Below are 26,613 nucleotides of genomic sequence, written 5' to 3' on the forward strand. Positions count from 1 at the left end.
TGATGTCTGAAATTCACTGTTTACAGAACTAGATTCCATTTCGGTGTTTAAACATACCTCTGGCAGGGTGGCTATTCATTTTGGCCACTAATGGAGCCTTTGGGACTAATCCTTCCATCTATTTTGACAAGAACCGTAATTGTCCGCAGCCAGTTGGCTAGCCGATTTAGCAAGTGAGTTAATTCTATAAGACAGGCCATGCATTAGTTATGGGGTTTTGGTACCCATCCATAAAACTCCTTCGGAAAGTCTTCCGGAAATATTTGCGTGCCTGTGTGCAGGAAATCGGGTTGCCCACTTTTTAAAATCGGAGCCACCCATTATTTAAAACTTGGCTGCAGTGAAGGCGAACTGAAGAAAACAGGGATGCGCCAAGATCTATCGAGCCCACTCAGGCTTGTTCCCACGCTGTTTCCCTTCCTGAGAGGCTTTGTGGTCTCGCAAAATAATCTGGACTGCCCCCCCCCCTCACGCCTCGCCCCGCGTGAAAAGCCTTTCAGTGCTTTGGCGCCCCGGGAAAGAGGCTCGACTCTTCACAGGCTGTGAATGAGGAGAGAAGGAGGTGCGAGGGCCGAGGAGGAGGAGGAGGGAGCTGAAGAAGAGAGTGCGAACGACTGGCTGTGGCTGCTTCTCTCCTCGCCTACCGCCCAGAGAGCCGGGCAGACAAAGGCGGCGAGAGCGGCAAGCTGAGACTGGAGCTCCGGAGCCTCAAGGTCACTCGCGGCTGGATTAGGAGAGGAAGAGAGGCGCGCGGACGCTGAGGAGCCCCTTCCTCGCCACTTTCCCCCTCCCCCCGGCCCTCTGCCTTCCCGCCCCCTCCCACCTCGCGACCCCCGGTTTCACCTGAGCAGCTGCCGAGCCCCGCACCAGCGCCTTCATTTCCCGCCCCTTTTCCCGCCCTTTGCCCATCCCCGTGCGGTGCGTGCACGGCCGGCGGGCTGCGTGAGCTTTGCTTTAGGCTCCGCCGAGAGTCCCTCAGGCGCGAAGCCGACGAGTACGCGGGGCAGGCGCTGATCTTGGACCCGCGCCGCTTCTCCTCGCGGTGCGGGCAGCCCTCGCCGCAGCGGCCGGAGAGCTCCCGGATTGATGGAAGCGCCCAAGGCTGCCGCCTTTTCGCCGCCGGGCTGCCGGCCCCGACGCAGCCGTTCGGGTGGCGCTCGTCGGCTCGCCTTGGCGGGATAATGCGCCGCCGCCGCCGCGCCTGCTGGTCGCCCATCCGAGAGGCCCCCCGGTCGGCGCCATGTCCCCCCCAGCCTCGGCGGCCGCGGCCAACAACAGCGAAAGAGGCAGCAGCACCTCAGTGCCTCAGGAGGAGGCGGAGGGAGTCCGAGAGGAGGTGAGGACGGAGCGGAGGTGCCTGCTCTCGCCGGGCGGCCCGGAGCAAAACACGCTGTTAACCATTTGCATGTGACGGTTTTGCATGACACGCTCGTTGCATCGCGTTGTGTGCTTCCCTCCGCTCCGACAGAGGGGTTGCTTTGCAACCCCGCCGGTAACTGGGCCGGGTGTTTTGCGCACACCCAGGTACGCAATCTGACCGCTTGCACTGTTGCCCTCCGTGCCTCCCGGTCCGCTCCTTCTGCAGAGCGGACATACCTGCGACCGCAGCGGGACGTCTCGGTTTCCCCATGTAGACCCTGAAAGCGCCCGGGAGAAACAAGGTGGTTCTTCTCGCCTTTCTCTCAAATCCTGTTGTAAGTTGCCTTGAATGTTATGCCCCGGGGGGGTGGGGGGTGTCCTCTACTTATGGACCAAACTATTCGTGTCATCTATAAACCAATGAGCGTAGAATCCTTTGTGTCTTTTAAGAATGGCATCACCGATTAAGTTATCTTTCTGTGAGCTGAAAGGGAGGTTTCCATATCTACAACGCATCCCTAGGAGGAAGCCGGATATTTTCATCGGATTGTTCTTGAACCAAGTAATAAGATTTAACGAGGCTTAGAAGAATTCGTCTAAGGGAAAATGGTGTGATTTGGGGTAAAACAGTGCAGTTCCAGCGTTACATATTCTGTCTAGAAAAGGGGGCTGAAATTCGTTTAAAGGAGTAAACATCTAAAATCGGCTGTGAGGTAATGGTTTCTTCCTGAGGACAAATGAAGCATCCAAGTATAGTGAGTTTCATGGCAACAAAACAAAGTAGAGGAGGCAGACAGTGGAAAATGGCTTCACGTATTTCACTGTTGTTTATACCAGTAGTTTCACATTTACATGTGGAAGGAATTAAGGCATTTTGCTGCTCCGTTAATTTTGAGGCAGATATTGGTGACTCCCTTCAGTCAATGCCGACTGCAGTGCCCAACTCCTAACGATCTTTCAGCAAGATGTGATACTTTTTCAGCAAAAGCTCAGGGTTAATACAAATGCCAAATGGAAACCACAACATTCATTATAGGATGAATAAACCTTGAGGATAAGATAAACCCAAGAAGAAGAATGAGTAGCTAGAAAGTACAAAAGGAGATGGCTGTCTTGAAGGGATCCATGCACTAGTTTTGGATAAAGGCAAGACGCTTTTCTGATTACATGTTCTGAGGCAATTGGGTTGCATCCGGGACTTTTTACGTGCAAGGCATGTGCTCTGGCATTGAGCCTCTTTCTTATTTTTTTTGTCCTGAACTTTTCCTTTATTTCAGAGCATCGGGATAAGGTTGTAACAAGATAGGTTGCAGATGGAAATAGCAGATGCAGCGGATGCTTTTTGGCAAACCTGACACAGAATCCGACTGCAAGGGATCAGCTCCAAATGTCATAAATTTCAACATTCCTTCATTTAGTGAAGTATAGGAAAGAGGCAAATACAGAAGCTATCTTTGGGATATGCTTTTCTCTATAGCACAGTTAGTTGTGGCATCTCTTGTATGTCTGTACACATACTTAGGTACATCCACTTGTACATGGGTCTAGTTAGCACTATGTAGTTTACTGATGATTGGTCACCTCATTGGGTAAAGTGGGGTAAAGAAAAGTGACATTCTCCATTGACTTCCAACGTTCTTATGACTCTCTTGTTGTCTTACAATCCCTTATACATTAATGGATAATTCTAAATAGCTTTCTACTCCTGTGACCAAAACAAAATACTCCAGATTTCACTCTAAAAATGAAAAAGAATAAAGAACGTTGAGGGATTATCTGGAAAGCATCTTCTCACGGCACAAGAGAATTCTGTGAGTGGAAGTTGGTTGTCCTTATTTATATAAATTCAATTGTATGAGAATTTTGAACATAAATTATCAAAGGATTTTTTCATATAATCCCCAATCTATGCTGATCAGATGTTTTAGAATTTAGCTCCCTTGAGCTTTCCTAGCTCCCACCTAGGAAAAATCAGAATAAAAGTCCAGATTGTATAAGTAATCATTTAGTTAATAAAGATTGGTTTTCAGATCATTTTTTCATCCCTATTAGTTGGATAATCTCAGAGTTACAGTCCCAAAGCATCTCCTGCTGGAATAATGATTTATCCCATCTCCCCCTCACCAGTCTTTGTGACTTTTTTTTCTGTATGATGTTCTTTTCTTGAATTTTTGAATTCTGATTTCAAAATCTAAAATCTTTCATTTAGGTATACATGTACAAGTGGCTCTTAACTTACGACCACAATTGAACCCAATTTTTTGTTGCTAACCAAAACATATGTTAAGTGAGTTTTGCCCCATTTTACGACTTTTCTTGCCATAGTTGTTAAATGAATCACTGCAGTTATTAGTCACATGATTGTTAAGGGAATCTGGCTTCCCCATTGACTTTGTTGTCAGAAGATCGCCAAAGGTTATCACATCACTTGTGACACTGCAACCACCATAAATATGAAATGGTTCTCAAGTGTCTTAATTTTGATTGTGTGACCATGGTTGAGAATGTGAAAAATAGTCATAAGTCACTTTTTTCAGTGCTTTTGTAACTTTGAACAGTCACTCGATGAACTGTTCTAAATTGAGGACTACCTGTATGTGTTGCTGTTTCATGCATAAGAGTCTCAGCTTCCTTACTTATTCATCCCTCAGAACAAAGATCAAGAATTGAACAAAGTCTTCCGCTCAGATAACTTTCCTACATAATTTTGCTCCTAACTCCTAATTAGGAGTGGCTGTTGTAGTAATGGTTATTATTTATTCAGTAGCATCAATGAGTATCTTTTCAATATAACTTAAGCAGTAAGCTCCGTAAGGCATTGACAGATAAAATATCAAGAAAAAAAAGATAAGCAGAAATGATTTTTAAAAAATACAAGTTCTAGCTTACCGTAATGCATTGTGTGAAGCCAGTCAGAATCTTCACAAGAATTAAACATTTTGAGTTGGGATTCAAAAAATAAGCATATGAGTAGGTGTCCTAGCATGCCATTTAAGGAAAAGGGGGAAGTTGGGAAAAATGAATGAATGGTAAAGCAAGGGATTTCACATTATCTGCAGTGACAGAATTAGAGAATGATAGTTACTGGCAAGAGCATAACATCATAAAAGCGAACAGAAAGATAAAGTGGAATAATGTTCTGGGGGGTTTTCCAATAAGGATGTGCTGAGTTCTTGGAAAGATAGAAAACCAATTTAGAAAATTAGACAAAATAGCATGTGATTTGAGTAATGAGAGAAATGAATGAGTTTGGCATGTAAGGCATCAGACTAAAAACCAGGAGGCCATAAGTTCTAGTCCCACCTTAGGCACAAGGCCAGCTGGATGTTCACTTTTTCTCAGCCATAGGCAGAAGACAATGGCAATTACTTCTGAAAAACCTTGCCAAAAAATTGCTGGGATTTTTCTAAGTAGTCTTAAACAATTGGACATGATTGCATAGAAGGAAGAAAAAAGAGGAAAAATATTGCATTAGTTAAGATGAGAAGTAGCCACTAGAAGTTGACTATTTCTTTTTCATCCTTTCATTTTAATATTATGATTTCTTGTAGACTTGGGTGTCATTAAGTCCATTTAATTAATTTATGTGTCCATGTATTTTGCATAGGATTGGGCTAGAAGTTATGAGACCCTGCAGATAAGAACAGTGCTTCCTTTTCACCATAAAATTATATTTAAATACATTTGTGTGTGTGTGAAAATTAATTCAGACCAAAAAATGTCTAAGGAAAACCAATTTCGAATTGTGGGATCATTTTGTAATGGTACATTAATGCTTACGCTGGGCTGAAGCAAGCTCTTGGCCAAAAATATGTGACTATCAAATCTTCAAAGGAGAAAATTGCCCATTTTGGGAGGGCTACTTTTGAGTCCAGTGTTGATTCCTGGCAATTGTCTAGATGAGCCCTTACAGGCTTCTTGGCAAGATATCAGAAGTGGTTTGTGTTTTCCTGTTTCCTATGCTTAATAGAAAGACCAAGGCAGGACTACAATTCACAGTCTCCGGGCTTCTAGCTTGATGCCTTAATTATATTTAACTATTATAGCCAACTTCTTTTTGACTTATTCTACCACCACAAACTCCACCCACCCATGGTAAGATACCTAGTGGAATGTATTTCATGTTCTATAGGAATTCAATGACTGGTGAAGTTTTGGATTTAAACCTCTCTGGATTTGCAGTTTATGGACAACATACAGCAGGTTTATAATTCTTAGTGTATTTCAAACTGGAATCATGGTTGGACTATTAGAAAATAGTATAATGTTTCATTTTGTCATGTTTTCCCTGTGGAAAACAGCATATAGTCTGACAGCATGGATATAAATTTGGGTCATGCTCATATAAAAGAAAAGAATTTGTTTAGGAGAAAGAGCTAGGCTTCAAAGGCACCAGTGTCAGTTCCTATAAAGAGGAGAAAAGGAATGTGTGCTTACTTAAATGTAAAATAGCACAATATATATATATATATATATATATATATATATATATATATATATATATATATATATATATATATATATATATATATATATATACATACATACATACATACATACATACATACATACATACATACATACATACATACATACATACATATATATATCTGAAGTGCTGATTGGCTCCCATTATACTGAGAATGGATTTTGGGACAGAAAATAATTATCTTGGTATGGAGGCATTAGGACAGGGGTGTCCAAACTTGGGAACTTTAAGACTTGTGGACTTCAACTCCCAGAATTCAACTGGGAGTTGAAGTCCACAAGTCTTAAAGTTCCCAGGTTTGGACACCCCTGCATTAGGATGAGGTCAGAGCTTTATTACCACATATAACACAGCTGGCTAAGGGTGGAGTTAACGTGCAGACACAAAAACCAACTCAGCATTTGGGTAGATGAGTTTTAAGAGCCCTGCAACTATTTGGGGTAAAACTGTCGTCTTCCAATCAACCATATTGTGATTGTGGTTAGCCTAAACAAGGCTTCTATGGGCAGGCCTTTCTCTCTCTCTCTCTTCATCTTATCCCCCTCCCACACAGATAAAACTCCCACCAACCCATCTATAGTGAGTCTGAGCCAGACAGGACCAATGCTTTTTTTATTGTTTGTGTCCTTGTGGTATGTGTGTGTTTTCCCCAGATTTTTTAAGCCAGCCTATGCAAAGGAAACTATAATAAAAATATGGTTGTTCTTAATGCAGGGGTGGCTGGGGAATTCTGGCTGGGGAATTCTGGGAGTTGAAGTCCACAAGTCTTAAAGTTCCCAAGTTTGGACACCCCTGTCTTAATGTAACCATGTCAACTTTATGTTTAGCCTTGCTTTATCAAGTCAATCATTTATCCAGGTATAGTGGCATACTTGCTCTTTTATATCATGCTCCTACACCTTTGAGTTCTTTAGCCCTGTCTTCTAGTTGAAGGAACATGGGGGTAGAAACCATAATAATATTAGAATTAAAGCTATATTGAGTTCATGATTATATACAGAAGGCTAAGAATAATAAATAAGTTGAGGAGTTACTGTTACACTCACTTGTATTGTTTCCATACTGCACAAAGAGAAAACTGATCTTCTGTTTATAAGTGTTCTCATTTTCATTAGACATTATGGAGGAACCTGCTTAACTCGATGTAGAAAGTAACTAGGACTTGTAGTCTCTTGTGAGAAAAAACTGAAGGAGAAAAATAATTTCAGGAAACTGGGAAAATGAACCTGACAAGTAGCTCCTGTCACTTTGCCTGCCTCTGGAGATACATACTTTGTATTGCCAATTGTTATAAATGACACTGATTTTTTAAGGAACCTCCATGTTGTTGTTATTTAAGCCAGATAAATACTGCAGAAGGATTACTGGTGTATCTTAATCATATTATTTGCACACACCAGATCAAAACAAATAAGCTCAAATTGCTAGTCCATTATATCCTTTACATAGTGATTAACAAACTTCATACTGTACAGTGATGACACTGATTTTGCTTTTTTGTAAATCTTTCCTTAGGCTAATAAGAAATTCAGCTTTTTTCCCCGAAATTCCTTCTAGTGCTCAGATGTTATCAAGGTAAAACCTAGAGCTGCAAATTGGAATGAGTTATGATTTTAAAATTGGAATTTAGAAAACCACCTAATACCAAATCAAGGTATATTAGTCTACTTGGCGCTGTATTATCTATACCAATGTTGGTGAACTTTTTCAGCACTGGGTGCTGAAATGGAAGTCTGTGCATGAGTGCACACCAGGTCCCATAAACCGGAAGAGCAGCTGCCAGGGCACATGCCAGCTGCTCTTCGTGCACCCACTAGAAACTGGAAGACCAGTTGCGTGCTGGAAACCAGAAGATCAACTTCCCGGCACGTGCATGCACTCCAGGCGGCTGCTCTTCTGGTTTACGGCACTCCCACGCATGTGAAGACCAGCTGGCCAGTGCGCTGGAACCCAGAAGAGCAATGGGCGGCGGATAGCATGCCCAGAGAGATGGCTCTGTGTGCCATAGGTTCACCATCACGGATCTATACTATGCCTGTTCTGGAGTTGCCAAAGAATGAAGTTGGACTTTCGCACGGGTTCTGTAATAGAGCCTATTGGTTTCCTTTAGCAATGTTTTTAATTCTCTTGTAATACTTTTTGCATGATTTTGTCCTGTTTAATAAACAGATTATCATTATTCTTCCACCCCTTTTCTTGGGTCTTTGAGTAAGATTTGATGCTAGATGGCTGCCTAGATAAAAATTTCATTGGCAACATTTACAGATAAGAAAATGAGAATAACATCAAATGCCACTTAAGAAAAGCAGTTCCACATGCTGTGTCTATAATGAATTCACCAATATTGTATCTCTCCTGGTGCACTTTTAATTTCTCCAGTGCAAATTATGCCATGAATAGAACTGACAATCTTTGAGAGAAGCATATGTTACTGTCTCAACAGATGCTTAGAAACTCATGTCTTCTGCAGTTAGAAGCACTAATCACTTTGTAGTAAGTTAGCACTATTTGAGACTATGTAATATGCAATACAACTTGCATGTACAAGTAGTCTTTGACTTATGACCACAATTGAGCCCCAAATTTCATAAAGTATCATAAAGTGATACTTTCAAGTATTATGTAATAGACATAAATTCCTGGAGATGTGACCATTGAGGAAAGAATGAACGTTTCTTATGGTTCACATTCATGCTTTGTTCATAAAACGAATATGCTTTGATTTGGGAGTTTTTCCAGACTAGGGATTCTTGTTCCCTTTGTGAACAAGCTTAGACTTGGGAAATATATCTGTTTTAAGAACGCAATCTCTGAGTAGGCATTAAGATTGGGCCACTGGCCAGAAATTATAGAGGAGGGAAAGTCCAAGCTATGTATCTGTGTGTGTATATACATTTTTTCTCTTTCCAGATTTTTTTATTTCATACAAAATGAATGATTTTGTCCTGTATTGCAAAATTTTGGACTAATTTGCAGAAATCTGAATGGACAATAGGTGGCAGTAAAGAAATACTTTATAATCTTATATAATTCAGAGAGTAGTAGTTTAAAAGTAGCACGTTTGATCATCTAGGAAGGAAGGAATAGGGTATAAGGATCAAAAACATAGCTTTATTATTGTTGTTGTTGGTCAGCCAGATGTTTAAACTGCATCTGACCTTTTTCTCCACCTATCGAGTCCTTCCCAAGCATCTGGGATAGGCAGATGTTGTTTAATGGTGGTAAAGATATCCTGGCAGAATATAAGCTGTTCCAAATAAAGCTGCCTTTTGCAACTGACTAATGGTGATTTTGTCAATGCCAGTGATGTTCAGATGGTGCTCCAGTTGTTTTGGGATTACACCCAAGACATCTATTATCTTTGGTACTATATTTGCTTTCTTTTGCTGCAGTCATTCTACTTCTATTTGCAGATGTATTTTGTTACCTTCTCCAATTCTTTCTCTCCTATTCTGCTGTCTTTAGGTTCTGCCATGGCCACTATCCAGACTTTTTTCTTATCGACAATTGTTAAGCCTGGGATGTTATGTGGCAAGAGTCTGTTTGAATTCCAGAGTCCCAGGGTATCCTAGCTGCTTTATTTTCTGTTACTTTGTCTACTTTGTGGTCCTGCCAGTGCTTGCTTCCAGGCAGAGGGCATTTCTTGCTGATATTCCAATGCGATATCATTGCTAATTTGCCATGCTGTCTTCTCAATTCTGGCTTTGTATGCATTTGTTCTTAAGATTTGGTCTTGTGTAGCCAGAATTCGTCCCTCTGTCTCCTTCTTCAATTTTCCTGCTGTAAGACTTTGCCAGATCTTGTTATCTGCTTTGCCTGATGGTTTTTTTTTCTGTATTGCCATGTAATATTTTGTCTTGCTGTGTCTCTTCTATTCGTCATTTGGTCTGTCTTATAGGCGGTTTGGCCTCTTTGCTACTCAGTCAGCTTTCATGGTGTACTAGCTTCAGTGCATCTTCTTCACTCTACTCCAGATATTCTTCAAATTCCCTCTTTTCTTCTTCTTCAACTGTTTGGTGTATTTGCAACATTTCACACCCACCTATACTATTTGGTAAGTAAATTTCAGATGCTGTTCTTACATACAGCTTCAGATTGTCCATGTAAACATGGTGGGATAGCCTGCCAGATGTTTTTGATGTTTGATAGCCATGGCCTGACTTCTTCAATATTGTTGATGGAGGAATCAGTGCAATGACAAACAGTAATGGCCATAGTGAGCCTCCTTGAAAGAGTCATCTCTTGATATTAATCTTTCCCAGGCTATCACCATTGACTGACAACTATATCTTCCATTGTGCCATTGATCTTTGCACAAAGCTTCTGATGTTTCTACTGACTCCTGTTATTTCTAGGTACTTTATTCAATCATGTGGCAGGAGTCAAATGCCTTCTTGTAATCAATCCAAGCTCATATTCAAATTGATCTTTCTTCTCTTGCAGTTTTCCAAACACATTTTGTCAATTAGGAGCTAATCTTTTGCTCCTCTGCTTACCGGTATTTAGGTAGTTTTCTTTCTGCACAGGTAAAAGAACTTGTTTTCAATTAGATGCTGCTGGACTGCACCAACTCTTACACCAGTTAGCAATTTGAAAGTTGTTGGTAAGCAGTTAATTGGCCTGGAGATGCCTGGTGCTGCCCCTTTTCTCTTTTAGTATCAGGTAGATTTTGCTAGATGTTAATTAATCTTGCAGCATGTTGTAAACTGCTTGGCAATGAATGGGTGCCAACCAGTCAGATATTCCAATCTAAAACCATGCAATGCTTGGAGCTGACCAATTCCTGATGTTTCTCGACTTTTTCCCACCATTTCTGCTGTTATTACAAATTATTTCAGCTTATTATTTTTAATCTTACCAACCTATTTTAACCCAGCTGGATTCTAGAGCTCTGGTGGCAGTATTGGAGGCTAATTCTGCTGACTGCCAGGAGTTCGATCCACACTGGCTGAAGGTTGACTCAGCCTTCCATCCTTCTAAGGTCAGTAAAATGAGGGCCCAGATTGTTGGGGGCAATATGCTGACCCTGTAAAATGCTTAGAGAGGATTGTAAAGCACTACAAAGTGATACATAAGTCTAAGTGCTATTGCTATACTTGTTATACTTCTGTGGGTTGTTCCATAACTGAGCTCAGAACACACCTGACAAAATTCTTGATGGATCATTAGAAATGTTTCTGATTCAACTGAAATGGAAGATTCTGCCTATAGTGTGCAATTTGAGCTTTGTGTCTCAAATGAACTTCTTGGCTGTAGCTGTTATTTGCTGCTTTATTACATTCAGGGCTTCCTGATCTTCTTTGTTTCTGGATATTTCTTGACCAGATACTCTTTGTATTCTTGGTTTTCTTTGGAATTATAGTTGGTCACACAGTCAGTCAGGTAGCTAGACTGACATTTTTATCCGCATATCAAATCCTTCCCAAGGACCTAGGAGAGGCATCTGTTATTATTTGATGTTTATTATACACAACAATATGAAATCACAGCTCCCAGTTCTTTACTGCCCAACTCCAGGGACTCTAAAATATATTGTTCTAGTTCTTAATCATATTTAGACAGAATCTTTTTTCTGTTTGACTTCGCCATTTCAGCCTAGAGTGAACAAACAGGGCTATTTGAAAGAAATTGCTTACTACTATAGACTATATCTGATAAAGCTCCTTTTCATGACACCTTAAAAATGTAGAAACATTATACTGGAATGCCAACAAATAGTGCAAATGAAATGTTTCTAACTGAACAAAATATTAGAAATTAAGTATGTGAAAAAGGGTTAGAATCTGTTTCTCTGTCGGTAGGAATAGCTCTCCAAAACAGTAGGGGACCTAATCAAGTTTGATGAGAAAAGCCAGGAAAAGAAAGTTTGAGATTGGAAATGGGTTAGTTCCAGCAAGAAAAGAAGAAAATTCTAGAAAAAAACATCTCAGTGCAAAGGTTGCTGGATAGTGGTTTGGGTTTGTGGGTGGGTGTAAAATTTCTATTAAAGTAGCTTTTTGAAAAATAAGTCAGACTTCATCTTCACCGCATTAAAAAATAGTTTTTACATATTAAATTGCAAGCTTGATTCATATCACTCAGTACTGTTCATGTCAAAGCCCATACCTGACTTTCAGTGACATGCTAGGCCAGTGATGGCGAACCTATGGCACGCGTGCCACAGGTGGCACGCGGAGCCATTTGTCAGGGCACGTGAGGCGCTGCCCTGTCAGCTGGCCACCGCTCATGCGCGCGCTGGCCGGCTGAGTTCACCGTTTTTAAAAGCCATTTTTCACGCTACCCAGGCTCTAGAGGCTTTATAGGAGCCTGGGGAGGGCGAAAAGAGCCTCCCCTGCCCCCCCGGAGGCCCTCCGGAGGCTTCAAGGACCATCTGGTCGTTTTGAGTGCTCCGAAGGCGTCAGGGAAGCCTCCGGACGGTCCCTGAAGCTTTTGGAGCGCTTAAAACGACCCTCCGAGCAAACCGGAAGTCACTTCCGGTTTGCTCGGATGGTCGTTTTAAATGCTCCGAAAGCGTCAGGGAAGCCTCCGGATGGTCCCTGAAGCCTCTGGAGGGCCTCCGGGGGGGAGGCTCTTTTCGCCCTCCCCAGGCTCCTATAAAGCCTCTGGAGCCTGGGGAGGGTGAAAAAAGCATGTACAAATGGGGGGGGGTCGCGCCTGTTGTGCACGCATGCACACTGGGGGGGTCGCGCATTGCATTATGGGTGCGGCACGCCCGCACACGACCCCCCTGCGCTCCCCCCACTTGTGGCACGCGAGCCAAAAAAGGTTCGCCATCGCTGTGCTAGGCAGTATATTTTAAAAGCAATTGGAGGAAGGAGACAGAACAAGAATTGAAATGTTATAATTTATTTACGTTGAAAACTAACATTTAAATGCAGTTTAAATTAAGTATAGTTAATTAGTCTTCAGTCATGTATCTAATGATGAATGACTCAAATTCTTGAGAATTGCAGGCATGGCTTTTGATGCTATGTATAGACCTGTGATATGAGGTTGAGAATCATTTGTTTGCCTTATTGGTAGTGGCTCTCTTAGATATGGTTAGGAAAGACATAAAATCTCATAAATCTCCTAACCATATCTAAGAACAGCAGAGAATACCTGGGGATTTATGCATGCAAAGCACTTGTTCTGCCACTAAGCCCTGTTCTTTGCTATTTACCTAGTGAAGCTGCTCTCTCTAGATAGACTTCATTAATTTGGGTTCTTCATACCTTTAAGTTGTTTCTATGCTTAGAGTAAGAGATCTTGGTGTTTTAATGAGACAGATAGCTTTATTATTTGTTTATTGAGTGATTGATTTGTTTAATCATATTATCTGCTTTGATCCTAAAAGTCTTTGAATGATGTATAACAGCAAATTGCAATAGCTGTTAGGGTTCTAAATACCATGCAGAAATAAATCATTGTCCAAGGCAAAACATTCTTTAAGGTGCAATTTATTCCGCAGGCATGTTAGTACTGCTATGGAAATTTCAACTCTGAATTACATCCTGTAAGTTCACCCAGTTTAAAGTTCATGATCTCTCCCCACACCCACAAATCCATCACATGTTCCAATCATCATCTTCCACGCTGGCATGTACACCCATCTTCTTCCGGCCAGGTGTCGATGTGCGGAGACAAAAGATGACCTTGGCTTCTACAAAAGAATGTCAACAATCCATTCTACAATTCTACTCCTTTCTATTCCCCCCTCCCAACTACTACACTATTGAAACAGCATAGAAAATTATTAAAAAGTGTGGCAGGCCAAAGATCCTAAAAAGAATATAATTACAGGCCTGACAATAGCACTAAAACCTATTTCCCACTCCATTGTGTTTTAAAGCACTCTCCTCAGTGGTTTACAATATCAGCATGTTGCCCCTAGCAATCTGGGTCCTCATTTTATCAACCCTGGAAGGATGGAAGGCTGAGTCAACCTTGAGCTGGTCAGGATCAAACTCCCGGCAATAGGCAGAGTTAGCCTGCAATACTACATTCTGACCACTGAGCAAACAAAAGATTACCACCCAACAAGTGGTAATTATATCATATGATTTTGGGGCATGGCAGCTGTCATAAATATCAGCCAGTTGCCAAGCATCCAGATTTTGATCACGTGACCATGGGGATGCTGCAATGTGTGAAAGCAAGAGACCAAGTCTTGATTGATCTACTTAATTTAAGCATCCATTGGAGATTTAATGTCTTCATGATTATGCTAATTATGTCCAGGTTAGAGTTAGATTACTGCTCGGGGTTGTTGATGGAATCTGCAAAAGTTAAAGTAGGTGCTGAGATGAAATCAAAGTTCTTATTTAATGAATCAAATAATTGGGTAATGAGTGTGATTCTTAATACTTAACCTGCACATCCCTAGGACAAAATAGAGATCCAGTCATAAAGTAGAGAAATACTGTTGGATAAAGTTCAGATAAATGAAAAGTACTTTCCACAGGCATGGTTTTATTTCCTAATTACCTGTAGCAGTATTAAACTTGCTTCTCAGAACATAAGTCATTATTGTTGAGGATAAAGTAGGTTCCAATTTTACTTTCGAGAGCTGCATAAATAGTCCTCAACTTATGACTGGTCAGTTAGAGACCGTTCAAAGTTATGGCAGACTTCCCTAGGGCTATTTACAACTCAGATTCAGAGTTGTGACAGCCAGCTCTGCAATGGTGACATGGTTTCACTTTGGATGCTTGGCAAACAGCTCACATTTATGGCCATTTGCAGCATCTTACAGTCACATGACTGCAGTTTATGATGGAGGTTTTTTTTTTTGCTGGAAACTGGTGCTTCCAACTTCCAACAAAAACTTACATTGCGGATAATGGATTTCTTTAACCAACACTGCAAAAAAGGTTGTAAAATTAGGCCCCACCCACATGGTTACCTGCTTAATGACTGGAGCAACATGACCATATATATCAAGTGGTATTCCCGTAGTTTTGGAATTGCACCCAAGTCACCTATTATTATTGGTGCTACCTTTGCTTTATTTTGCTACAGTTCTATTTCTGTTTTACAGCTGTTTGTATTATGTTGTCGTCTCCAGTTCTTTCTCTTCTCTTCTACTGCCACATCCACAATCCAGATTTTTTTTTGTTCATCTTGTTGACAATTCTTAAGTCTGTTATGTGGCAGGTGCCCGTCTATTTCAATTCTAAAGTCCCAGAGCACTTTAGCTTCTTCGTTTTTTATTGCTTTCCCTATTTTATAATCTCATAATGTTAGATAGGGTGAAAGGATGAGGCAGACTCAGGCTTCAGCAACAACAGCTCTTTATTAAGTGACAACTATGTACAATCCAGCAAAGACTCTGTCTGGCAGCAGCTCTTTTATAGGGAGCTGTCAGAACTCTCATCCAATCACATTCAAGTATTGTTCCCGCCAGAACAGAGGACCTGAGTGGAAACTACCATACTGTCTGTCACTATGTAATACATAAAGTAGTCTTGCTTGCTGCTATTATTAATAATAATAATAATAATAATAATAATAATAATAATAATAATAATGTTGTTGTTGTTGTTGTTTTTGGAAAATACTAGTCATGATTGCCATTTATCTCATTGCAACCAAAAGTTTGCTTATATGTAAAGAACATCACTTTTGTCTTCTAGATATTGAGATTTACAAGTGAGCTGATTCTAAAGGTTCTTTTTTAAACTGAGTTGGTTGTTGCTTCAAAGAAAACTACAAATATGAACGCAAGAATGTGATGAACAAATGCACATACTTAAAATAATAAGAAAACTAAAACGTAAGAAAATATCTTCAATATTGCTGGCTGGGTGAACAAGGATAATAATGATTGTTACCAAAGTTCTGAGAAATATGCAGCTGCCTCTCTTAACCACAATGTATGCACATCTGCATGTTCTCCCATACTTTTCTTGGAATTCAACTGGGAATCCAAAATTAAAGAGTCGGTAACAGTCTCAGAAATGCAGGAAAAGAGAATGAAGGACAGAAAAACCAAATGATACAATCTCATTGTATTGAAAGAAGTCTGCACCACTATTTTAGAACCCCACTATAATGAAACAAAAGACAGGGGGAGAGCCTCCCTAGGTATTTAAAAAAGGATAGAGGTGCTGCTGATGGTAGCCTGATCTAGACCTCAATGCTGAGCAAAGATTTGTTCAGCCACCACTCATGTAAAGTGTTATCTAGCCTTCCCCATTTGTTTCATTCTCCCTCAGAATACTTTCTGATGTGACACAAGTCTCCATCAACCACGGAGATAGACGCTTGCTTCCTTTAAAAAATGATGTTGCTTAGAGACATAATTAACTCAGCCCAAGATGCCATTTTTAAAGGATTAAAGATAGCCCTGATACCTGATAATTTGGCTGGTTAAAATGTGCTAGATACCTTCCACATTAGAAGAAATGAAGCTAGTGGGAAGCTGGCAGTATTTTTGTCCAGCCAAGACTCTTTCCATGGTTTCCATTGGATGCTATGATTTGGTTTTGAGTTGAAGTGCTGTGTCTGGGGTCAGCTTATATATTAAAACTATATATATATAGATATTAGGCTATTTAGTATTGGCTACAAGGTGATGCAGTGGCTCAGTTCTGAATAATATACTGGGGACAAGTCAAAACAAAGTTATGTGATATCTTAAAGTCTTTTTTAATTTTTATATATGTACAGGAGTTCTGCTTTTTTCAAGGTAACATATTTACCGTATTTTTCAGACTATAAGATACATCGGTTATAAGATGCACCAAGATTTCAAAGAGGTAAGTAAGAAAAAAATGATTTTGTCCTCCCTGGCCCCCAGGAGCACTCTGCAGGCTTCAGCAGGGCTGGGGGAAGTAAAAAATGCTCCATTTTTTGTGAAAAATGGCCCATTGTTTGCAAAAACAGGGGCATTTTTGCCTTTCCCCAGCCCTGCTGAAGCTTGCCGAGTGATTCTGGGGGCTGAGGGAAGGCAAAAATGCCTCTGTTTTTGCAAAAAACAGCCTGTTTTTTGCAAAAATGGGATGCAGGGGGGGCTTCGGGAGGCCAAAAATGGCTGTATTTGGTGTATAAGATGCATCAACATTTCCATGCTCTTTTAGGGAGGGGGGGAAGGTGCATCTTATACTCTGAAAAATACGGTAGTTGATCATTCTTCAAATTTACTTGCATGTATTCAATTTTAGCAAGGGTTCTCTGCCTGGTTGCTGGGTGGGCGTGACCATAGTGGGCGTGGACTTGTCAGTCTTCTGCACCACAGTGGGGGTTGGCGTTTTTGCCATCCCCAGGCTCCGGAGGCCCTCTGGAGGCCAGAAATGGGCCCTTTCTGGCCATCCCAAACTTCCAGTAGGCCCGTTTTTCACCCTCCCCCAAACTCCATGCGCGCCCTGCACTTACCTGCATCCAGAACGGGCCACATGGGGACACCTGGGAGGGGAGTTGGGCCAGTCAAGAGTGAGATTTGGAGATTCTCTGAACTGCACAGAATCTTATCATTCTCCAGAACCCTTACGAACCCACAGCAGCCCACCCCTGCATGTATTATAATGTATTTATATTGATAAAAAATATTTACTAGTCCAAGATAAGCCTTTAAACTTCATCACTGAGTGATGATTGGACCCTCAGCTTCCCTAATCCAAATCTAGCAATATAATAGCCCGGTTAGTACATGATACATTTGAATTAAGCCAATCTTACAAAGCAATCCATAGTCTCCAATCCTCCAAGCACAAATGTGTTTTTTAGATGGTTACTGAAACTTTATAGCACTTAAATGTCCTTACAGATTCATAATTTGGGCCTAGGTGAAGTATCACTTGATCAACAGAAGGAGAACGTGTCTCTAAGATATTTTGAACTACAGAGACTCAAACCTGAGAGTCTCGGGTACTTCTGGAAAACAGCAACCTTCTCTTAGTTCATTTTCATAAATATCTAAATTACTTTTAGCTAGGGAAAGACAAAAATTGTCTTAATGAAGAAACTCCAATTATCGTTCAGGCCCTGCATTAGCAATCTTCTGTCTTGCATTCAATCTGAAAACATGTGTCCCCATTTGTCTTATAAGGTTTCTACCATCCTCAGTTTGAACCAAGAGATAGAAATGCATTTCACAAACTGAAGTGCATTTTTCTCATTCCACTTTATCTGTTCAGATTATTGTCATTCTTTTCACTGGATTATGGTACTGCAGACCTACGTTTTAAGAGGGCTTCATCCTTACTTCATCCCTTTCTGGTGTCAAACATGGCCTTATGCTTTCAGAGTTATTTTAATTCTTTTTCCTATAAACACTTGAGGCTGATTTAGTGACACTGCTTGGTTTGTAAGATCGCAGTTTAAAAGGTCTTGTGACACTTCACACATTTGATGGGAAGTGATGGCTGTAAAAGCAAATATATAAATTATGTTTTGAACCTTTTTACTTAAGAATTGAAGGCAAATAGCTTGTGGAGGAATCTTGTTAAAAAATCTTGTGGTTAACAACTAGACCAGGATGCTGCATCTTGCAAACTGGTAATGTGCAGATTTATAAAGCAATGTTCCCATGTCTATAATCACACTCAGAAAATGTGAGAAATACAAAAATAGAACTAGCACCATCCAAGCCAAAGAAAAACTGTAGCTTGTAATTCATTTCCATTTTAGTAATCTGCAATGTTGTTATCAGTGCATATAAACTACTTGAATGACTGTTATGATGCTTACTTTTAAGCATTTTCCTAATTGTTGTACATTCATATTGCATATTAATCCTAGATCTATATGGACAGTGAAATATGGAGGAGTCATTGTAAATCAAGAAGATCATTAAGTTTAAATGAAAGATTTTAGGATATGACTTTGTAAGGCCGGGATGGCGAACCTATGGCACGCATGCCAGAGGTGGCACATGGAGCCATTTGTCAGCTGGCCAGCGCACAGAGAGCTTCGCTGAAGCCTCCGGAGTGCAAAAAACTGGCCCTATGGGCAAACCAGAAGTTCGGGAACAGACTTCTGGTTTGCTTGTAGGGCCAGTTTTAGCCCACTGGAGCTTCCCTGAAGGCTCTGGAGAGCAAAAAAACGACCCTACGAGCAAACCAGAAGCCACTTCCGGTTTGTCTGTAAGGCTGTTTTTCGTCCTCCGGAGCCTTCAGAGAAGCCTCCAGAAGGCCACTGAAGGCTCCGGAGGACTAAAAACAGCCCTATGGACAAACTGGAAATATGAGAAAGACCCTAAAGTTGTATTTTTCTTACAATATTTGCCACCCCCTTATTAGAAATAAGACAGGGGAATAGATAGAAAATGTTTTCTATAAATGTCTTCATAGTGGACACTTGAGCCTCTAGGGTGGAGGACTAAGGGTTTCAGGCATCCTCTCCCCAAATACTCTTCACACCCAGCTTCCACTTCCTGCTGTGGCCAACTCACTGTGGGACAAAAATTACACTAATATAAAAAAATAGTGGAATAGAATCATTAAAGAAAGAATAGACAAATGTGAATGACAAAAAATAAAATATTTTTAAAATAATTTTAAATAATTGAATTGAATTGTTGAATTATCTTGCAGGAAGTTATCCAGTGGCAAGTTGGCCATGTCATGTTGTCCCATGGTGAATTGGCTGTGATGAGTTGGCCGTGGTGAGTTGGCTATGCAGACTTGACCATGGGGAATTGTCCCATTCTGCCACCATCTCACTTGGCATCCAACCCCTGATCCCAGTGTTTTTGAGAGATGGGGTTCTCATAACCTGTGCTGCCATATTTATAATTAGGAGTTTCAAACACAAAAAATGGAAAAATGAGATAATAATCTGTAACATAAAGGCATGTAACTAGATAATTCAGCTTTTCTGCCACCTTAAGGTAACGTAAGTTCCGAAATAATAAACCCAATCAAATTATTTTTAAAAAACCGAGTGTAAATGTTTTTTAAAACCTTAAATAGTAAAAAAGCTTTCAATATTGGAAGAGGTAATTTAAGTAAGTGATCATGTAAAACAGCAACTGCAAAGGAATTGAAGAATAAGAATTTCAAAAGAAAATACAAAGTTCTGGGTAGATCAAAAGATGGTGCTACTCTGATCTATAAAGAGATGAGATAGAGCATTCCAAATTAATTTTAGTGATTGCAAGGAGATTGTAAAAAAAAATAATCTTGCACTTGCTTGAGCTATGATTCAAGGTCACTATAAACCCCGATTTTTCTAGCTTGTACAAAAATAAAAGTAGACTTAACACCATACAGAAAGCAATTAACCTATTGCTGATTTCCTGCCTAGGTAGATTCACCTCTTTCTATAGAAGTTGAATCCTACTGGAGTTGAGACCTCTGCTTCCTTTTATCTAGATTTCTAAACTGGGAAGATGGGAAGCTCCCATCGATGTTCAGCCTCAGAGTACAATCTTCTCAACTCTCCCCTTTGTTTTAACCCTTTTTGTCTGGGACTATTTTAACAAATGTTATTTTGCTTATTATAAACCCCTTACTGTTTTACATTGCTGCCATATATTGAATCCTAGAAAGATAGGGCAGGATTATTACCTTTAACAAAGAAGAGTTGTTTACAGTAAAAGGTCTATTTGTTTAAACATGTGTGTTTATGGATCTATGGACAAAGACTGCAAAAACCATTTTCTTGTATTTGCCATCCACATTCCTATAAATGAGACATAGAAATAGACAGAAATAGTTTCTAAACCTGTCTTGCTTTTTTATTGTTACTTCTGACGGTATAGCCATAAATTACATTCACTCATCTCTGAACCTACTGCAAAAAAGAATTAGAAATTCAGTTTATAACCAGGAAGCCCAAATAATTGTGTCAGACAAAAGAAAATCATGTTTTTCCATAAATGCAACAGTAAAAACAACACTTCATGGGTGGCCAAGATTTCCTAGCCATATGTACAGTAATTATTTATATCATATAAGGACATAAGGTTATAAATTTCTAAGTTTTTAAAGTTTTGTGAGGCTAAACAAGCCGAGTGTAGTAGCTACATAAACTACTATATTGCACAAAACCCAATTTCTGTACTTGGTGCTTCATCCCCAGATTTTTTATAGCACCATCAGAACAGTAATGGTATCTTATTATCTTTACTACTAGTTTGGTAGCGGGAGCACACGCTATAGGCATGTGCAGAAGGTCTGTGATGACGGGTGGGTGGGTGGGCGGAGCCTTGCACTACCGCCACTACTGGTTCACCCAAACCAGTGCAAACTGGCAGCATACCACCTCTGCATCAGAACTTCAAAAAGAGGTTTATAAGCTGCATGCAGCTCCATGGGTCAGGATTACTCACTCCTGCTTTAGAATAAGAGAGAGAAAATCAGGTGCTAGAAGTGGCCCTGGACAGGTTACTCCTGTAAAGATTAGTGTAGTCCTCAGTGGAACAGAATTATACAATTTCTTGCCTATTTACCAATGGAAATTAAGAAGGATTGAAATCTGCAATCTTTCCCTTAGAAGTAGTTGAGCCTTTACTGTTTCTTTACATTTATTTCTTTATATTCCTCGGCGATACATTAACCTAGAAAGGCAAAAGACTTTAATTAGGCTTGCTCCATAAACCTATTTGATAAATACCAATAGTTGGTATTGAACCTCTATTGAACCTTTTCAATGTGAAGACAGAAAATAGTTGGACAAGAGAAAGGTCCATTGTTTCATAATTATAGAAAAAATGACTGTAAATTGTCAGAGCATATTCATATTTTAGAAATAAAATGGTAGGAAAAAATTTCTGTAAAGGCAGAAATGTGACTAGGAAAGAGGAAGAATGGGGCAGTCCTTTCCATCTTCCTGTAAGAGGCAATATATTTAAGAAATGAATCACAAAATGTCTCCATTTAGACTCAAAGAGGGTGATGGCAGACCTGGAAGATCATATCAACATGCACCAATAATTCATTTCCTCAGAGCTTGGGAAAGGATTGTTGCAATCTTCTACTGTAGTAATTTGAGGATGCTATAGTAATTCGAATGTGAGTTCTGGGAAACAATTATGCATAATATAACTTCAGTTCTCCTGTTCCTCATGCCTACAAGCTGAGAGTATCTATCCTGAGTACCACTATTCATGACTCTGAAAATGCCCATCTGTGACTAATTCGGTAGTTAATGCTAATGCTAATTTAGACAGTTATGCAACTCTCTCGGTTTCCCTTTCTTTCACTATATAGTAATTATTTTTTTCTGTTTTCTCTCTGCTCTCTTCCCCCTTCAAATCCACAATATCCACGATGTCTCCTCATCATGCAAAGCAGCAACGGCCAGTGAAGCAGTCGCTCAGCAAGTCGCTCTGTAGAGAGTCACACTGGAAGTGCCTGGTGCTCTCCTTCTTAATGTACGGCTGCATGGGAGCAATGACTTGGTGCCACGTAACGAAGGTGACACGGTTGACATTTGATAGTGCTTATAAGGGAAAGTCCATGATGTACCATGATAGCCCTTGCTCTAATGGCTATATCTATATTCCTTTGGCCTTCTTGGTGATGCTTTATGTGATCTACCTGGTAGAGTGTTGGCACTGCTACACTCGCAATGAGCTCCAGTACAAAGTGGATGTGGACAGTGTGCATGAGCGTGTCCAAAGGATGCAGCAGGCCACCCCATGCATCTGGTGGAAAGCCATCAGCTATCATTATGTCAGAAGGACACGTCAGGTCACCCGCTATCGGAATGGGGACGCTTATACTACCACCCAAGTCTACCATGAGAGAGTCAACACCCATGTGGCAGAAGCAGAATTTGATTATTCTAACTGTGGGGCAAAGGACATTTCAAAGGATCTAATTGACTTGGAGAGTTTCCCAGCTACTCGGCTTCGCTTCACCAAGTGCTTCAGCTTTGCCAATGTAGAATCGGAGAACTCCTATCTGACTCAGAGGGCCCGTTTCTTCACAGAGAACGAGGGACTAGATGACTATATGGAGGCAAGGGAAGGCATGCATCTGAAGAATGTGGACTTCAAAGAGTACATGGTGGCTTTCTCAGACCCAGAAAATTTACCTTGGTATATTTCTCACTATGTTTTCTGGGCGGCTGCTCTCTTGACTTTGTCCTGGCCCTTGAGAGTCTTGAATGAGTATCGCACGTCTTATGTTCACTACCATGTAGAAAAACTCTTTGGATTTGACTCTGTGGCAGTAACACCAGCTGAAGAGCGTCCTTTCTGCCGACGTATGCCTCGAGTCAACACAGTGGATAGTACAGAACTAGAATGGCATATCCGCTCCAACCAGCAATTGGTGCCTAGCTACTCAGAGGCTGTCCTCATGGATTTGGTAGGCCTGTCTGGTTGCACTACTTACTCCTCCTGCCATTATGGCAGTTATAGGCAAAACTGTGAGCAATGCCATAGGACTATAAGTAGCTCTTCCATCTTCTCCCGTAGTGCTCTCAGCATCTGCAACGGCAGCCCCAGAATCCCCTTTAGCAGCAGTCGCTTCTCTTTGGGCCGCCTGTATGGCTCCCGGCGCAGCTGCCTTTGGCAAAGTCGGAGTGAGAGCTTAAATGAGCAAAGCTGTCCAACTGAGCAGACTCGCCTCTCCAGCCAAGTCACCATGGAGGAGGAGGAACCTCCTCCTTACCAAGATGCCCTCTATTTCCCCGTCCTTATTGTACATCGAAACGAGGGCTGTCTCAACCATGATCACCGCCACCTCCATCGGAATGGATCCTGTGTGGAGACCTCCCTCTAAAAGTGTGAAAACCACTTAAGGGAAGTGCCCTGACTCACAGATATGATGGGTTAGGCAGGAGACTGTTTAGCAGACAAATACCAGTATCAACCTATCTTTGTGAGTCTGAAAGTATTCCTCCCTCACATCTTCCCTCGAACAACTCCACAGCTTTTGACTCCATGTAATAAACTTGATATGGAGCAATCAGCACCGTCATCAAATCCATGGCACATAATTGCAGACTGACAACCACAAGCAAAAAAATAAAATAAATAAAGGGTGGGGAGGAGATACTAGGGCTTTTTCTTTCCTGTTCCACCTTCAAATGCCCTGGTCAACTTGACAGTATCTACCTGGATCAATCCCTGACTCACTTTTTTAGGGTTGTATTTCATCAGAACAATCCATGACTGTGTAGCTTTTCCTCTCAAGCAAGGCAAGTAACTGCACTGATTCTCCAGGCAAAGGAACCTGAAAGAAAAGCTACAAGCCAGTCCTTCCTTTTTTCCAGACCATGCCTCGACTGTTACATTGTCCTCAGCACTGGGGGCCATGGGTTCTTAAGAATTTCTGATGTTTCACATGTCAGAATTGGGCAATTTATGGGTAAAGTTTAAAATGTTCACAATACTTGCTCTTTTCTGGTAATAGAAAGAAAAGAAAATTACCAAGGAAAACCTGGGCTTTGATATAATGCAGTGTTGAATTCAAATCCAAGAGAAGCCCCAATATTTTAAATAAGGCACTGAAACTACCTGTATATTTTAAGCATGCTAAGAAGTTGTGGAGATGACTGGGAGTCCTAGGAGATCCTAAATGAGAGGAAATTAGTTGTCATGAAGTTTCTCAGGTAAGAAATTTGATGATGAGGAAGGATCTAAGAGATTCAGCTGCAGGTTTTTTTTAATGATAAACTCATTAGTGTGACACTGATGGATATTTGTGTAAATTTTACTGCAAATCAAATCAATTTTCTGCTTCCTGATGTTCTTTGGAATATGAAAGGAGGTAATCCACACGTAAGTGATATTCCAACAGTTGGGCCCAGCAGGTTTCTGCTCCTTTGTGAAGAGCACACGGTCATTGGCCTATTATAGACCCCCTCACTTCATCCATTCCCAAGTACATATCTTGGTGGAGTGTCAAACATATATACTCCCAGTCTATTGGATATACGTGTTTGACTTGTGCCATAATAGGATAGAGCATCATATGTAGGATTTCTCCTTTCATCCAGTCTGATGATTTTTCAGAGCTACGTAGGAGTTTGTGGTCCGAATGTCTATTCTGACATGCCTGTTTTTGTTTTTGATCTTGCAAACTGCAACTCCTCACCTTGCAGTTTAGACACCACAAAATGTGATACCTAAGACTTGATTAATGCAGTTTTCCTCAACTTTGATGTTCTCCATATATTGGGGACCCCAAAAACAAGAGTTCCAATAATGGTTATGATACGTAGGAAACTTGGGAAGTCAAAATCCACACTATAACCATCTTTCTTCGATTTTATTGTGTGTGATTTATTCTTTGGGTAAAAAAAACTTATGGAAGAAAGATGGACAACAACGCATGTGGTCTTAGTCATAAGTGCTCTATATTTTACTAAATTCAATAATCAACACATTTCTCTGCAAAATCTCACTTTCTCAGAACAGATCAGCTTTTCCTATGGGTGACATTCAGCTACAAATCCCAGAACTTCCAATGGCCATGTTAGCTGAAATCCTGGTTTAGGATTCTAAACCACTGTTGCTGTGGCTTAGAATACTAGTCTAAAATCCAAACATTGGATTTTAGTATTGGAAACAATACTTTTCTCTAAGAATCAAAGTTTCAGGAACCTTAATTCATAGTAGAGTAATATTTTTCCGAGGACTAATTAAAATGTGGGAAAATAATAAACATTCAAATTATTCACAACTATTTTCCAATCTGGATGTTAAGTAATGAGAGTAGAAGGAAAAAGAAAGCTGGACATTATAACTAGGATGCTATGCTAATTTTTTCAGGGATGTTATCTATCTTACACATACTAAGTTTGAGGTTTTATTATGAGAACCAGTATTACATATCACAGTTGGTACGAATAATAGATTTTGTCTCTTAAATAATAGGACTCAGCTTTACATCTAGCCCAGTCTGTAGCACATTGCTAGTATTTCAAATTATTTATGTCTGAAATGATTACTCCTTTGGGAACAGATTTGATGGCCTCCTATAGTGACAGTTAGTTTTCTTCATTTCTAAGATGAGTTCTTTCAGCTGCATCTTAATCTCATTATTTCTCCTTCATTGATTAAAGTGAAGAACAATTAACTCAGCTCCTCCTTTGACTTCTCTATTTGATGGAACCATCGTGTCTTAATTTTCTAGTGAAGTTTTCCCTTCTCCCTTCCCAAAACTTTGCACTTCTGTCACTATTTGACAACTGCTGTGCTATGCTATACTGTTAGAAGATTATTGTAGACAAAACAGCATATACCGTACATTAGAGCACACTGACATTTTTTTTTGTATAAAGTGCTATGGAACTTACAAAGTATGAGTGCAGCACTTTATGCTATTCATTAAAGCATCCCAACTTTTTAAAACTTCTGTATGGTTCCCCCCACAATGATGAAGCTGCTTTAAAGAATCTACTCAATAAAAGTTAATGCAACTCTTAAAGCATCATCACCCTTTTATCCTAGTTCATGTGGAAGCCTGAAAAAAAGGACTAATGAATAGCATAGAGACATTGTACTCATGTTTGAAACACTTCTTCCAAAAGGTGACAGCAAACATATCATCACTGTTGGAGGATTTGTATTGTTTCCCCCCCCCCCCCTATTTATACATAACCTGCAATAATTCAATCTGTTTCCCCTGTCAAACGTAACAACTTTGATATTTGATACATTATTATAAGATCCATATGTCTTGTAACATCATACAATTGATCTAATATTTTTTGCAAATTGTCTGGGTTCTCAAAAAGCCACAAGGCATCTTCTGCATATAAATTATATATAAAGTATATGTACAGTCACATCTACAACAAACACACCTGCTATTAGAACTAGTTTTCTGTATACTTTTATTTATGAATACACTTCAAACCGACTTCACACATTCTTATCCTATTCC

At 40.4% G+C, this 26,613-nt stretch overlaps 1 protein-coding gene across 1 annotated transcript; it reads left to right on the forward strand.

Annotated features, from left to right (window-relative positions):
• The first annotated feature begins 838 nt into the window (after window positions 1-838).
• Window positions 839-26,103, forward strand: TMEM151B (transmembrane protein 151B). Its single transcript, XM_081945020.1, has 2 exons — window positions 839-1,336; window positions 22,066-26,103. Exons 1-2 carry the CDS (start codon window positions 1,241-1,243, stop codon window positions 23,500-23,502), a joined length of 1,533 nt encoding a protein of 510 aa, XP_081801146.1. The 5' UTR covers window positions 839-1,240; the 3' UTR covers window positions 23,503-26,103.
• Window positions 26,104-26,613: the final 510 nt, after the last annotated feature.

Source organism: Natrix helvetica (genome assembly GCF_964273705.1).
Source record: "Natrix helvetica genome assembly, chromosome: 2".
In the NCBI taxonomy this organism is placed as follows: Eukaryota; Metazoa; Chordata; class Lepidosauria; order Squamata; family Natricidae; genus Natrix; species Natrix helvetica.

Bases quoted from the DNA above. Each gene is read 5' to 3' on its own strand.
- TMEM151B (XM_081945020.1), top strand. From the start codon at position 1,241: ATGTCCCCCCCAGCCTCGGCGGCCGCGGCCAACAACAGCGAAAGAGGC. The intron at 1,337-22,065 runs GTGAGGACGGAG...CATGCAAAGCAG, and splicing joins CGGAGGGAGTCCGAGAGGAG to CAACGGCCAGTGAAGCAGTC.